A 13,831-nucleotide genomic window follows, 5' to 3' on the forward strand; every position below is an offset into this window, starting at 1 on the left:
TGCCAGTCTGGTCACATGGGGAGAGGGATACATTGGGGCAGATTTACTTACCCGGTCCGTTCGCGATCCAGCGGCGCGTCCTCTGCGGTGGATTCGGGTCCGGCCGGGATTCATCAAGGTAGTTCCTCCGCCGTCCACCAGGTGGCGCTGTTGCGCTGAAAAGCATCTGAACGCACTCAAGTTCACCGAGCCGGACCAAGTGAAGGTAAGCGCGTCCCAAGCGACACTTTTATTGTTTTAAATGCGGCGGTTTCTCCGAATCCGTCGAGTTTTCGCTCAGCCACGCCCCCCGATTTCCGTCGCGTGCATGCCGGCGCCGATGCGCCACAATCCGATTGCGTGCGCCAAAATCCCCATTGTGCTTTAGCCGCAGTCTGGACGTTTGGTTTCAGCAGCGTTATCCACTGTCTGGTGGTGGGAGGACTCAGCGGCCGCAGTGTGGTGGTGGGAGGACTCGGCGGCCGCAGTGTGGTGGTGGGAGGACTCGGCGGCCGCAGTGTGGTGGTGGGAGGACTCGGCGGCCGCAGTGTGGTGGTGGGAAGACTCGGCGGCCGCAGTGTGGTGGTGGGAGGACTCGGCGGCCGCAGTGTGGTGGTGGGAGGTTTCAGCGACTGCAAAAATAGTAAGAGGAGTATTATTACCCTTCTAGAAATATGTTAGTACGACCTCTGCTAGATTGCTGCACTTAAAGGACATCATTTAGAGGTGGTAGACTGTCCCCAAACGTATGGTTCATGAGGACCTCCTACTGGCATGGTCTGGGCTGTCTTCTATACCGAAATATGCAGTTGGGGCCCAGAATACCAGAGTAGCTGGCTATTGCAGCCTTGGGCTTGGTATAGGGATCAGAGGGCTGACGGAGGGAGAGGCTGATGTGGTGGTTGATGGGTGATGTATGGGGAAGCCTGTGGTGGAAAGCAGCCTGGATCAAGAGATCAGATGGAGGCAAAGTTGTGCAAATCAACTCACAGTTCTTTATTGAACGGCAGGCAACAGCCAAAACGATAAGATTCTTGAGCTGAAAGAGTCTTAAAGAGTTGGTCCACAGGAAGGTTACACACAGCCTGGTTGTAGGTTCAGGCTGAGCTGGTGCAGATGGAACTGAGTCCGGGTGGTGGAGCTCAGTTCTGGGCTTAAGTCTCCAGACTTGCCCTGGGTGCTAGACAGTAGGCCTGAGGCACTTGGATTTCCTGGGATGAGGACACTGGTTCTGTCTGCAGACTAAGAACTGAGACCTGGTTGACCACTAGTGAGCTGGCCCGAAAAACTCACTCCCTGCACTTGCATCAGCTGTAATCACTGAGCTGACATACAATCATTCATGCTCAGCCCATCACTGAATGGATTTTGATGACTGAATACTGTGTGGAGGACATGACTCCAAGCATCTACACAGGAGATCAAAATTGATTTTATGAGAAATAATGTAATCTCCATTGATGAACATTTGAAGGATTTGTGTAAGAAGTACATCATGCCACTAGAACAGTGTTTTACAAAATTACCAAAGTATATCAACATAAAACCTTGATTTTGCAGAAAATCCAATTATCATAATTAGAGAACAGTAATGACTGCACAGAGAAAGATAATAACAAATTTTTCTGAAGGTTATAACAGTCACCAATCAGTATGAAATGTACATTCCTTTCATTTGTATGACATCTGCATCCACTGGACATCAAGAGTCGCTCACATTGCTCTGGAGTGATTTTGGCCCACTCTTCTTCCAGTCACTTCAACAGTTCTGTGGCTGTTATTGGTTTTTTAATTTAACTTTTGTCATCAAGGATTTTCCTGAGGTTTTTTGTATTGTGTTTATATCAGGACTGTGGGCTGACCATTTCATTGTTTCAATGTTTTCTGTTTCACTGAACTGCTTTACTCGTTTTGCTGACGAGACAAATGTAAGAACTGCTTGATAAATCTTCAGCACCAAACAAGTTTGTCCTAATGTACTACTCTACTATTTCAGCAATTTCTTTTTAAAGAGAACCTGTCATCAGCTTTAACCACAGGGAGCTGTGCAGCTGCGCCGAAAATCCAAGCAGTAGTAGGACAGTTTTTGCAGCCAGCTCACGCTGCTGTATATGGACATGTGAATGGCTCCTTGTGTTCTTTAGCTGGAATTATGGTATTAGATAAAAGAAGAGAATGTCTGCGATTCATGGTTGTGTGAACTGCAGAACCAGAGACGCAGTCTGGTTCAATCTGATAGATGACATTCTTATATTTAATATGACAAAAACATGTTTGAGATTATTATAGAACCAAAGATAAAGGTATCAGACACTATACTCCCTCTGCTGCCTCTAAACTTAACTCATTGTTGCATGCATTTTAAAAAACCAAACATGCCTCGTTCGTACTGTTCACTCCTTAGCTCTCAGCCCCCACCTTTGTGCTCCTTCACAGGAACAGAGCTCACAGCATGGTGAGCTGACATCAGTGAGGGAGGAGCTGTACAGGAGCAGAAAAGTGGGGACTAAGAGATGAGGATTGAGCATCACACAGGAGGCACGTGTGTTTTTTTAAAAATGCATGCAAACCAAAGCCAAACAAACCTTGACGTAGCCTGTTTGTATGTTAAGGCTCAGTCCTTTTGCTTAAAAAATTTGACCATTGCTCATCGCAATGCGGAACATCGGGGTGCGGTACAGAATGTTTCTGCTCCAGTAGTCCCTGATCAATGGCTTCTTTATAATCCCAATAAGAAGTATTATGCCCCAATACATCTCCATCTCTGCTGCAGTGACAGGGGTCCACCTGTGGGTTTGTGCATAAAATGAAGTGGGGTTTTGGGAAATATGCTGTGCAGCATAGAGATTTGTATGGACTACAATTAAATTTAATAGGTCCTCATCAAAAAAAATACTTTAAAAAGTCTACAGCTCGGAGCCCTGCCGTGTCAAATTTAATTCCAGGTCAGCCCAAAAAGTCTGAAAACTGAGGGATATAATTATCTGGAGCTATCCATGTGGGGTCAGTGGAAGCCTCAGAAGTCCTAGGAAGTTCTCCTGCAGAAGTCCCCGCTACTTCTCCAGCATAAATCCTACAATGCCTTCTCGGGGGTTCTTGCAGGTCACTGGAAGATGAGAAAGAGGAGAGGTAGAAGGGGACATCATCTCCACTAGCTGAGTCTGTGTCAGAGGCCAGCATATTGTATGCCTCAAACACGGTGTACCTCTTCTGAGATATTGTACACAGAAAAATAAGATAACGTACACCAGAAAAATTTGATAATGTGCCACCAACTATACAGACAAGCCGGCACGTAGCAAACTACGGGTACAGCTATGGGCACGTTGGGAGGAAAAAAAAAAACTATGTGCACCACGCATAAAGGCACTACAGATTAACCTAGCTTGCCCTAAGTCGCCCTAACTACCACTAAAGATAATGTGCAGCGCTATTCACACAGCACAATAAAAAGTGTGCCCAGTGCAAAACAACGCTAACACATCGCACTAAAAAGTATGTTTGGGTTCAGAAGGAACAAACAGGAGATGGGAAAAAATAGAAGACAAGTGTGATCACGCAAGGTGATCACGCAGGGAATATACAGGACGCAGGAGGGAACAGATAGGGATCAGACAACGCAATAGTGATTTTGGTGTAACAGTAACGCTCAGCTCTTCTCTCTAGCGATTCCAAACCAAAATGGTTCCACTAGATTGAAGAGGTAGGAGATAAAACCTCAGTTTTCAGCCCCAAAACACTCCAATTGGCCAGTCAGATTTGACTGGCTAATCACAGCAATCAGTGGATGCTACGGATCCAATTAGCCAGATGATGTCAGTAGGAAGTTCTCCTGTCCCAGTTTCCCGAGTTTCCTATGGCAATATCACCATGTCCCGTGACATGGTTACACACAATGCAATGGGTGTATGGCGCTGAGCGTGAAGCGGAGAGAGCTCCAATGGGTTCAATTCCTGTGTTAGTTTTTCTGAAAAAAACATTTAGTACCTTGGGAAAGCTGGATTGAATTGCTGGATTGGATAAAACTCCATTTAGACTACATTTTGCACCTTTTGCCATTTGGGCAGCATAAATTTCACACCTGTCTCACATGCATTAATTTCAACCCATTTGTTGTCCTAACATTGCTCTTGAGTAGTTTCAATAATGGGGTAATTTATGTGGTTTTACTAATATTAGGCCTCTCAAAGTCACTTGAAAACTGAGCAAATGCCTGAAAATATAGGTTTTGCCGATTTTCCGAAAAATTTGAAAAATTGCCCCTACAAAAGATGGACATTCTGGAAATTTTATAAAGTTATTTGGGTACTATGACTATCTATGTAGTTGAAAAGCAAAGAATTTAGAACTTAATAATATTTTATACTATATGTACTTTATACTATAATAGACAAATTTCTACTTTTTTCATTATTAAACGCAAAAGATATCAAAATATTTACACTATTTGAAGTACAAATATACAGCCGCCGAATATATATGTCCCGCGTAGGCCGGCAATGCGCCATATATCTCTATGGAGAGTTGCGGGGACGAGCAGCGCTCACCCCCTCCTCTCCATGCGCAGTGTGCCTGTCGTGCTACGGCAATTTGTCCTTGCCCTTAACAGGGCAGATAAAAATAAAAAAAGGGCTCGGCCCTTAAGAGGTAAAAGTTTTACTATTAAAAAAAAAAAAAAAAGGACAGCTTTCTATTCCAGATTGTAACTTAGAAGGGGTTTTCCCACAAACCTAAGTTAGGCCCTATCCACAGCACAGTGCTCGGCAATTTCCATCAGCTCCATAGAGATTAATGGAGCAGAACGGTCATGTGCGCCCTTCTGCTCCATTACTCTGACCGAGCGGCAAGGGGTTGGACCCCTAGTATTTGTGATCTGTGGGGGTCTCATTACTAGAACCCCCACCGATCACCAAGTTAAGCCCTATCCTTCATGCATAACCCTGGTTTCTCGGGTCACGTGTCACACTGGAAATATCATTTGTTTTTTATGCCCCTTTTGGAGCACACCCTGCACCTCTTCTGTGTCCTTCCCTTGCTGGCAGTTTTGGGAACTTCTCCTGGTAAGTGCTGCCCTGGTACAATCCGTGTGGCCCCCCTTCCTCGTCTCTAAAAATCAACTGCTTGACTACCACCTCTTGAAATTCGAGGAAAGTTCCCCTCTGGCATGCACAACGATGTAGCACATTATATATGGCATTATACAGTGCCATCTGCATGATGTACACGGCCAGCTTCCGCATGGCTTTATATGGCTGAAGTACCTGGTCCGACAAATCCACCCCTCTTATGTACCTATTATAATCCAAAATACAGTCCGGCTTGGAGGCTTCTGCACTGGTACCTCGTACAGGAGCAGGGGTGGTGGTGTGTCCATGTATTGTTGTTAGTACAAGGACATCCCTCTTGTCATTGTACCTACCACACAATACTGAATTGCTGCATAGTGCTCGGCTCTCGTGCCTTCTGAGCTTTTCCCCTAGCGGGATACCTCTCTGATTTTTCCTAACACTGCCGCATGCTGCCGTTTGTCTGGAAACGAGGCACGTGAACAGGGTAGTACTGGTATAAAAATTATCCCGGTAGAGGTGGTAGCCCTGGACTATCTTTCCAGTAATTCCCAGGAAGGGGGTCATTCAGGGGGAACTATTCTAGAGTCCTTCCCTTCAAATACCCCAAACCCCTGAATACCCTGAAAAAAGTGTACCCTGCTGCACTCTCGCACAGCTTATACATCCTCATGCCATACCTGGCCATCTTATTGTACCAGGGACTCGTCAACTGATATGTGCCTCTTCGGGCCGGACCTTATACAACCTATCATAACTGGGGTCATCTCTGGGTGGGCACTTAGAATTGTATGCAAAATGCAAAAACCTATGGATGGCTTCAAAGTGCATCCTATTCATCGCCATGCAGAACATCAGGGTGTACAGCAAGTCTGTGCTCCAATAGTCCCTAATAGAGGGCTTTTTGACAAGCCCCATAAGAAGTACTATGCCCCAATACTTCTCTGCTGCACAAAAAGGGGTCCATCTGTAGGGTTGCGCATAAAAAGAAGTGGGGTTTTGGGCAATATGTTGTGCAGCGTAGAGATTGGTCTGGGACACCATCAGACTAGGTCCTCACTAAAAAAAAACCTAAACTAGTCCACTGGCCTGAGTCCACTGTCTCTAGGTATCAGGGACCTGAGGGGCATAACTACTGGGGGTCGCCCATGTGGGGTCAGAAGCCCAGGCACTTGAGCAATACTACACAAGCGCCTTCTCGGGGGTTCCTCAGAGTCGCTTTGTGAGGAGGGGGTAGACAAAAAAAAAAAACACGGACACTCGTCCCCATTCTGATGACTCCGTAACAGAGGTTATATCATACACCTCCAAGTCAGTTTATGATTTTTGTGACATAATGGGGGGATAGTATAGAACTTACACAGAAATAAAACTACTCCGCAGAACAACACCTGCTCCACTACACCACACAACGCCTGCTCCTTGCTACTCCTCCAACTCCTAACAGATGGCACTGAAAAGTGCGTTTGTAGGGGATAGAGAAAACGTACAATGGGGGGGGGGGGGTTACCATCGAGTGTTCTGGGGTACAGTAAAAGGGACAGATCACTAGCACAACTCTAACAACTCAAACGCCAAAATGGAGATGTTAGAAAGCGTTGGGCTAGTAAGATCAGCCCCCCAGCATCATAGATCGCTGTCATTGGCCAATCTGAATCGATTGGCCAATGGTGGCGATCAATGTCACAGGACCAATCAGATCGGTCCTGTGATGTCATCGGTGGGGTGGCGGCTAGCAATGGGGACACTTCCCACTGTTGGGTGACGTCCGAAATGCGATTAGCGCTTGCGTCTGATATATCGGTCGCTGAGCGTAAAGTCACTGCGCTCAGTGTCCGATATATCGGATGCAGAGCACTAAGGGGTTAAAGAAGCGCATAGCAGAAAGTCAAAAATTGACCTGGACATTCAGGCACCAATAACCATTGGCCATGAAGGGGTTAATAATAATATGGAGCCTGATGCAACATTTTACACAATCCGACATTAATACCTGTAGGGTTTAAATGGCTCACTCTATGCCATCATAAATTGGGTGGTGTAGTTAGAAAAAAAAAAAAAAAAATTGTTATACTGGAATTAAGGGGGTTTTCCCCACGAATGAAAATTCTCAAATTTCAAGCCCCTAGTGATATTAACACAAGAATAGTTAACCCTTTATTTTACAATTTCTCAGTTTTATTGCCGCTTTAGCACCGATCACTGCCTAGGCTGGCCAGGGACTCTAGGCCAGGGGTGCACAACACACGGCCCACCGATCCCCAGGTTGAGGCCCCCACCCTACTGCCGACAGCTGCTAGTGCAATTGCTGGGGATCAATTTTGTTTTTGCCGCTTTTCCCTGCTGAATAGAGAAGCTAAAGGACCTGTGAGGTCATCACCACATGCACCTCCGGCTTCATTATACACCCTCCTGCAGCACTGGGCTGCTCACAGTGAGGAGAGGGGGACTAGACCATGGGGGGCAGAAGAGGGCTGTCTGGGTGAAGAGAGACACCTGGGGGGAGCTAGGTGTCTGTGGAGGGGGGCAGAAAAAAGGTTAGAGTTGGCCCTGTGCAGCTGATAAGTATGAATACCTGGCTGATTGCAGGCCGGGCACAGTACTGGGGTCTACCAAAGCCCCTGTGTGCAGTCAGTTATCCAGTTACCTGCTGCATGGCCTCCAATTTCCACCATCAATATTGTCTTGTTTGTGCACTGTCTGCTCTGGAGCCTGTTACCTATTGTACAAATGCAGTAGTGGCTTCCGGGGAGGGGGAGGAGGATACTTTGTGCTATGTTTTTTTTGGCACATCTATGTTTTGGTTAATAGTGCAGCCCCAAGACAACGTGGCCCTTGGGCTGAAAAAGGCTGAGCACCCCTACTCTAAGCAGACATATTAGGATCCATCTAGTTTGGCAAGCTGAATATGTGGTTAGATTATGAGGGTGCAGGTTTATATACACTTATTTTGCTTCTGAACATTGTACTAGTATGACAAAGATTAGGGAGATTAGATGCCTATTACACACAATGTCAACTCTCCAACATTATTCCACAACCCACCATGTGCTGTGCCGCCCCAGATAAAGTAATTCTATCTGTAGCTTGAAGTTCTCATGCTGAGTGCGCTCCGTCCTGGACTGAAATTGGGTAAGAGTGCAGGGAGCAGAGAAGCTCAGCAGTACGGCCGTCACACAGAAATCCAAGATGTTGTCCCATACCCAAAGTCAGAAGTTACAGGGTCGTGTTTAGGGGCAGACAGGTTGGACTTGTATCTATATTGCTGTATTTGTTAACCAATTAGAAAATGTTATTCTGGTATCCTGAGTACATTTAAGATACTTCTCTTTGTGGGAATACCACTTTAAGCCTCAATAACCCCACTTTCCTTCTGTGCCCTGTAGTGAGCCCATAAAGAGGATTACATTCATACATGTGGGGTATTGCCATACTAAGAGTGGAACTGAATTTATGGATGTGTGTAGCCCTTTGATTTATACAGGATAAAAAAAACATTGTAGATAAAATCAAAGCTGTCTGAACATTTGAGAAAAACTTCCAATGCTTAAATTGTACTGTCAATTAAATACATTGAAAATTAAATTTAACCACAAAAAAAGGAATTTTTGGAATGCAATAACTTTATTGAAACAAAGTGCAATACATGCATGATTAAGAAGGCTGGACAAGCCAGCAACAATTGATTGTCATGCTTCAAACACCACCCCTCAAACGCAAGACAAGATGCAGAGTAGACTCCTTCTGAATATTGTAATCTGAGAGCGTACGGCCATCTTCCAGCTGCTTTCCTGCAAAGATCAATCGCTGTTGGTCAGGGGGAATGCCTTCCTTGTCTTGGATTTTAGCCTTCACATTCTCAATGGTGTCACTTGGTTCCACTTCTAGGGTAATTGTTTTACCGGTGAGGGTCTTCACAAAGATCTGCATACCACCTCTTAGACGCAAGACCAAGTGCAGAGTGGATTCTTTTTGAATGTTATAGTCAGACAGGGTGCGGCCATCTTCCAGCTGCTTACCAGCAAAAATCAATCTTTGCTGATCAGGGGGAATGCCTTCTTTATCCTGGATTTTAGCCTTCACGTTCTCAATGGTGTCACTTGGTTCCACTTCTAGGGTTATAGTTTTCCCAGTGAGGGTTTTTACAAAGATCTGCATACCACCTCTCAGACGGAGAACCAAGTGGAGAGTAGATTCTTTTTGAATGTTATAGTCAGACAGGGTGCGGCCATCTTCCAGCTGTTTTCCTGCAAAGATCAATCTCTGTTGGTCAGGAGGAATGCCTTCTTTATCCTGGATTTTAGCCTTCACATTCTCAATGGTGTCACTTGGTTCCACTTCTAGGGTAATGGTTTTCCCAGTGAGGGTCTTCACAAAGATCTGCATACCACCTCTCAGACGCAAGACCAAGTGCAGAGTGGATTCTTTTTGAATATTGTAATCGGAGAGTGTTCGGCCATCTTCCAGCTGCTTACCAGCAAAAATCAATCTTTGCTGATCAGGGGGAATGCCTTCTTTATCCTGGATTTTAGCCTTCACGTTCTCAATGGTGTCACTTGGTTCCACTTCTAGGGTTATAGTTTTCCCAGTGAGGGTCTTCACAAAGATCTGCATACCACCTCTCAGACGGAGAACCAAGTGCAGAGTGGATTCTTTTTGAATATTGTAATCGGAGAGTGTACGGCCATCTTCCAGCTGCTTTCCAGCAAAAATCAATCTTTGCTGGTCAGGGGGAATGCCTTCTTTATCCTGGATTTTAGCCTTCACATTCTCAATGGTGTCACTTGGCTCCACCTCTAGTGTAATGGTCTTTCCAGTAAGAGTCTTCACAAAAATCTGCATGTTCTGAAAGAAGAAACAATGTGCAATTTATATATTAATATTAATTTTAATATATTAATTTTTATAGTGAGAAATAATGAAATGTGATTAGCACTTCAATTTTTGTAAAGATTACAGGTTAGGTCAGTTTTTAAACTAAAGGCATTCATATAAGATACCAGGCAATTGCTACCATTTATAATTACTGAAAAAGCAGATGGGAATAAAACAGGGCTGCAATTCTCATGCATATGCCATCAGAGGAAGGAAATATATGATGAGAAAAACATGCCAGAGACTTGAGAAGGTATTCTGGCTCAATAATGGAATTACTGAGTTAAAGTCAAAGGTTCACAGGAGAGGAGCACTTAAACTACCCTCCAATCTCAACTTCATCCTCTTCATAGGGGGATAAGGAGTGTCCCCTCACTCCTTTTGTTTGCAGAATTTCCCAAACTCAACTGTACACCTCCGATTCTAAGATTAGTCCAGTAAATCTAAGTTTTGATCCCATAGTGAAGCTCTTATAAAATGACTGTCCTGAATGAAAAAAAAAAACACACACACACACACACACACCACCTTACACCTACCACCCCCAGCACTCCTGTTGTCCCATGCGGTCAGTTTGTTCCAGGCTGGTTTAGAGGAAGGCAACCAAACTCCCACTGTGCCTTATAGGCATTTAAGCCAAAGCTTTATCAGGTGACAAGTGGAAGTAGTATAAGCCATGCATGCTTCTAAACAGTGGCCACGTGCCAACAGAAGATGGCGCAGAATACTGAGCACCTGTATATAATTGTTATACACCTGGACAACCCCTTTAAGTAAGGCATCAGCTAAAGAACTGGGGAGGCAGGCATATAGATGGCGCTACATCGATTATAAATCTAACATGGGTGAAGCCCATTACACATTCCCATAGCAGAGCCATAGAAAGGCTAAACTCCCTGTAGGGTTTGTGCCGAAGGTAACCTCGGATGCCACCTCCCACCGCTGGCAGCCCACACAAAGGAGATCCCTGGAGAAAGGACATCAGTAACCGGGAGCACACAGCGCCCGGGGCGTCACAGCCCGCACTAGGCGCCAGCCCCTCCCCTCCAGCACCACAGCCCGCGTCCGCTATTGTCTGCCCAACCGTCCAGCAGCTTCACGGGAACGGCGGCCGCTTACACACGGCACCCAACAGCCGCCATGGCGGCCCAGCTTCGCAAGAACACAATCATAACCCAATACAACGGTACCACGAAAATACTTTAAAAAATCCACACGCGCCACCTATATAGCAAACGTTAAACGAGGAATCAAAGCGACAGCAGTACTGCGCCTTGTAATACTTACTGCAATGTCTAGTAGCGCCCACACCAACAGTAACCTCCTTCTGCCCTGTGTGAGGAATATATCTACGTTCCCAAGAGAACTGCCTTATATAGATGACGTATGTAACCTTCCGCAGATCCCGCTAGACTGGGACTACTTCACATACTGAGACGTTCCACACAGTCTCTCTCTCTTAGAGCTATATAATTAGAAAGCACTAGCACCTTATTATTATGTGACGCTCAGTACATTGTGGAAATATATGCTGTACGAGTTCTATTTAAAACATATAAATCAAAAGAGCAAAAAAAAAAAAAAGTGGCGGAGTAGCACACATACAGTATGGTGGTAAATTAATGAGGCGTTACTCTGCCGGATCTTTTATGTAAGCCCCGCCTCTCTTGGTTCTCTGTAGAAGGTGCTGGGCTGGGTGTTGCTGCTGGTTACATGCAGGTTTTGTTGTGTAAGCAGGAGCTCAAGAGAACAAGTGTGAAAAATCAGCGTTGTGATGCTGGCAGTCTCTGAGAAATGTGACTAAAACGTGCGTGTGTGACTATAACTAACTAAATACCAATTATGTAGGCTGCAGTGCCAGATATAGCTCTTCGGGTCAGTTGCCATCTGCATTTTGGTTCAGGGCGCGTTCACACAATGTGTTGTTGTTTTTGGTTTTTTTTTGCTGTGTTTTTGATGCATTCCAACGTCTTCAGCCTAGATCAGATGCTAATGTTACATTGCATTTCCACTGTATTTGCTAAAACACAATGTAACCTCAGCATGTGATCAAAATGCAAGCCCTTGCAATGCGTCAAAAACACAACAAAAAATGCATCGTGTGAACATGGGGTTTTTTTTTAAACAAAAAAGGATTGTAATTTAAACAGATGTTTGGACAGATACATTATCAGCAAAGATATCTTGCTTTCAGTTAGGCTGGTGACATGTAGCGTTTTTGTAGCGTTTTTTTCATTGTGTTTTTGCATCCTTGAAAAACATATTTTCATATTGGCATATTGGTTCAATAGTTTATATACACTTTTTTATTTTTTATACTATCGGCTAAAATAATGGAGGGTTGTAATGGGAGGTGTAAAAGCGGATAACAATGGACACCATTGCAAGTCCGAATCCGTTATCCATATGTTTTTCCACAGAAACTGACAAGCGGAAGTAAACTGACTGGTGGTTTGCAGCCAGATCTTGTTGCATTGAACACAGCAGATTTTTGGAGCGCAAATATGATATAGTGGTTATCAGCTAGACATGGCTGGACAGTAGCTTTGACTGGGCTGGTAGTATAGATGGTTATAGTCTTTTTAGAAATGATCATATAAATAAAAAAGGGGGAGGGGTTTGTGTATATTTGAATTCTTGCCTCAAGCCTGTCCTGCGAGATGACATCGGTGAGGCAAATGAAAATGTGGAGTCCCTATGGGTGGAGATAAGGGGAGGTAAAAAGAATAATAAAATATTAATAGGGGTTTGTTATAAGGCCCCAAATATAATGGAGGCAGCAGAGGAAATGCTGATAAGTCAAATGGATATGGCTTCAAAGCATGGTGAAGCACTTATCATGTGGGACTTCAATTACCCAGATATTGACTGGGGGCAGAAACCTGCAGGTCCTTCAAAGGTAGCAGGTTTTTGTTAGGGTATAAGAATTACACTGTGGCTAACTAGTCTTGTAAGGAAAACAATAAGCGAGAAAGATAAGGCGTTTAAGGTGCTTAAATGTGAAGGTAGCTGTGAGGCATTACAGGATTATAGAGAGAAAAACAAATCCTGTAAAAAGCAGATAAAGGCCGCAAAAATGGAGACTGAGAGAAATATTGCCAGGGAGAGCAAAAATAATCCCAAATTATTTTTCAAATATATAAATGATAAGAAACTAAAAACGGAGATTGTGGGCCCTCTTTGGAATAACATGGGGGTCATAGTGGAAGGAGACGAGGAAAGGGCCAATCTACTGAATGTCGCCTTCTCGACTGTCTTTATCCAGGAAAATCCCCTGGTAGAAGACATGATGATGTAAATTCTCTTTGGAATGTCAAGAGTTTAACCGAGGAAGAGGTACAGCACCACCTCACAACCACTAAGATAGATAAATCACTGGGGCCAGATAGCCCCTTGGTTTCTACAAGAACCATGTACCGTGATAGACAGACTGTTTTTTTTAATATTTGAAGATTCACTGAGGACTGCTTATGTTTCACAGGACTGGCACATAGCAAACGTGGTACCAATATACAAAAAAGGATCAAAAAGTGATCCTGGAAACTACACACCTAACAGAGTCTAACTTCTTTGGTGGGGAAAATATTTGAGGGGTTTGTTAGAGATGCTATCCTGAAGTATCTCACTGTGCATAACCTTATAACCCATCGTCAGCATGGGTTTATAAGAGATCAGTCCTGTCAGACTAATCTGATTGGTTTCTACGAGGAAGTAAGTTCCAGACTGGATCTGGGGGACGCTGTGGATGTTGCATATCTGGACTTTTGTCAAAGGCATTTGACACTGTGCCACATAAAAGGTTGGTACATAAAACGAGACTGCTGGGACTAGGGGAAAATCTGTGTATTTGGGTAAGTATTCGGCTTAGAAAACAGAGGGTCGTCATTAATGGAACATTCACAGATTGGGTT

At 44.5% G+C, this 13,831-nt stretch overlaps 1 protein-coding gene across 1 annotated transcript; it reads right to left on the reverse strand.

The window, feature by feature from the left end:
* Positions 1-8,650: 8,650 nt before the first annotated feature.
* On the reverse strand, positions 8,651-11,348 carry UBC (ubiquitin C). The gene is made up of 2 exons (XM_072144360.1): positions 11,208-11,348; positions 8,651-9,890 (listed from the first exon to the last, which is right to left on the reverse strand). Exon 2 carries the CDS (start codon positions 9,885-9,887, stop codon positions 8,742-8,744), a length of 1,146 nt encoding a protein of 381 aa, XP_072000461.1. The 5' UTR covers positions 9,888-9,890; positions 11,208-11,348; the 3' UTR covers positions 8,651-8,741.
* Positions 11,349-13,831: the final 2,483 nt, after the last annotated feature.

The sequence above is a fragment of the Engystomops pustulosus genome, chromosome 1 (genome assembly GCF_040894005.1).
Source record: "Engystomops pustulosus chromosome 1, aEngPut4.maternal, whole genome shotgun sequence".
In the NCBI taxonomy this organism is placed as follows: Eukaryota; Metazoa; Chordata; class Amphibia; order Anura; family Leptodactylidae; genus Engystomops; species Engystomops pustulosus.

Bases quoted from the DNA above. Each gene is read 5' to 3' on its own strand.
- UBC (XM_072144360.1), bottom strand. From the start codon at position 9,887: ATGCAGATTTTTGTGAAGACTCTTACTGGAAAGACCATTACACTAGAG.